The sequence below is a fragment of the Chrysochloris asiatica genome, unplaced genomic scaffold (assembly GCF_000296735.1).
Source record: "Chrysochloris asiatica unplaced genomic scaffold, ChrAsi1.0 scaffold00076, whole genome shotgun sequence".
Classification (NCBI taxonomy): Eukaryota; Metazoa; Chordata; class Mammalia; order Afrosoricida; family Chrysochloridae; genus Chrysochloris; species Chrysochloris asiatica.
The window spans coordinates 3,287,467-3,289,255 of NW_006408594.1; the positions used below are offsets into that span (position 1 = coordinate 3,287,467).

Sequence of the window (1,789 nt, forward strand, 5' to 3'; positions counted from 1 at the left end):
CTTGACGATGGTGATGACGCTGGCGGGCGCCACGAGAGCCGCGGGTCCGCGGGCGGCCACTGAGCGAGCGAAGCCTTGCAGCGCCTCGCACTTGCCACGCAGCGCGTCCAGCTCCAGGCGCATGGCGGCGTTCTCGCGCGCCAGCTTGTCCACCTCGCGCTCCAGCTCCGACTTCTGCTTCTGCAGCTCCTCCTTCTGGCACACACGCTTCACGCGGCAGCTGGCCGCGTAGCCGCGGTTCTTGAGCGTGCGGCGCCGCTGCTTGAGCCGCGTCACCTCTTCGGCCGAGAGCCCGCGCAGGTGCCGGTTGAGTTCGCGCACCGACAGCCCCATCAGCGCCTCGTCCGACAGGTGCGGAGTATTCTCGCTCAGCTCCCGCTTGATCTGCGGGCAGCACGGTGGATGCATGGGGAAACTGAGGCTGAGGGTCGCTTCCCCTCCTCTCCCCTCCCAGTCTGTGGATCAGGAGTCTTGGGCCTGAAGCGCGCCACAGGTGCTGGGGGTGACTCCCCCTCCATGCCCAGGGGTGCCTCGTCACTTCCTGAGGCCCTAAGGTGGTGGCTGGGCTCGCACAGGGACACAAAAGGAGAAACCAGGCCAACAGGATCTGAACACACCCAGGGATACCCCCATAGAGGCCACCCCAGGCCCTCCCGAATTCGATCCCGTGGCCCAGCCTGGAAAGCCCCATTGAAGCCTTGTGGCCCAGTGGGCGTTGTCCCCAACGGGAAGCAGGCCCAGAGAGGGAAGTGACCTGCCCAGGAGCACACAGCCTGTGACCAGAGTCCAGCTGGGGGCCCTCCCAAGCATCATGAGCGCCTGATGCCTGTGGAGCCACCCTCCGGGATTCCAGGAACTGAGGGGGAGGTTGGGATGGGGGCCTATAGGCTGGCAGGGAGCTGCCTCCTTACCTTCAGAGCTTTGCTGGATAAGGGATCCACAGACATGTTTGCAGAGGGTGCTTCTGGGTTGGAGATCTAAATGAGAGAGGAATCCAGGTTCACTCTGCATCCCCAACCACTCACTTAGAATAAAATTGAAACTCTTTCCTCGTCCTTCAAAGCCCCTGTCTGTCTCAGAACTTGTCTCATTCCGTCTTCCTCAGTGCCAGTGGCCCAGCCAGTGCTCTCCTTTGGCTCATTCCAGCCTCAGGACCTTTGCATTACCATTCTCTTCCTTCCTAGCTTCCCATAGCAACTCTTCATCATTTAGGTCGGTGCCCAATGAACATCTCCTCAGAGATCTTCCCTGACATCCTGGCTAAAATATCGCTTCCTGTCACATCATGTTGTTGTTAGGCATTGTTAGGTTGATTTCAACTTAGTGACGGTAGATCTCCCCTATAGGATTTTCCAGGCTGTAATCTTTACTAAAGGAGCTCTGGTAGCGTAGTGGTTATGAATCAGGCTGTGAACCTTAAAGTTAGCAGTTCGAAACTACCAGCCACTCCATAGAAGAAACATGAGGCTTTCTGCTCCCATTAAGATTTACAGCCTTGGAAACCCTGTACAGGGTTGTTATGGGTCAGAACCGACTCGACAGCACTTCACAACAACAATCTTTACTAAGGAGTCCTGGTGTGCTGCTCTAGGATAAGTACTGGATTGCTAACCACAAGGTGGTAGTTCAAGCCCACCAGTAGCTCTTTGGAAACCCTACACAGGGTTGCTATGAGTTGGATCCAATTCACTGGTACTTAACAACAACAGTCCTTACTGAAGTAGATTACCAGATCTTTCTCCTGAGGAGCAGCTGGGGAACCACTAACCTTTCTGTTAGCAGCCACCAT

The 1,789-nt window shown here is 56.5% G+C and overlaps 1 protein-coding gene across 1 annotated transcript in view; it reads right to left on the minus strand.

Annotated features, from left to right (window-relative positions):
* Positions 1 to 947, minus strand: part of MAFF (v-maf avian musculoaponeurotic fibrosarcoma oncogene homolog F) — a 1,526-nt gene extending 579 nt beyond the window's left edge. Inside the window, exons 1-2 of the mRNA XM_006865268.1 lie at positions 912 to 947; positions 7 to 384 (exon numbers count right to left, since the gene is read on the minus strand). Of these exons, the coding sequence (XP_006865330.1) occupies positions 7 to 384; positions 912 to 947 (414 nt within the window). The remainder of the gene's footprint in view (positions 1 to 6; positions 385 to 911) is intronic.
* Between the last annotated feature and the right edge of the window lie 842 nt (positions 948 to 1,789).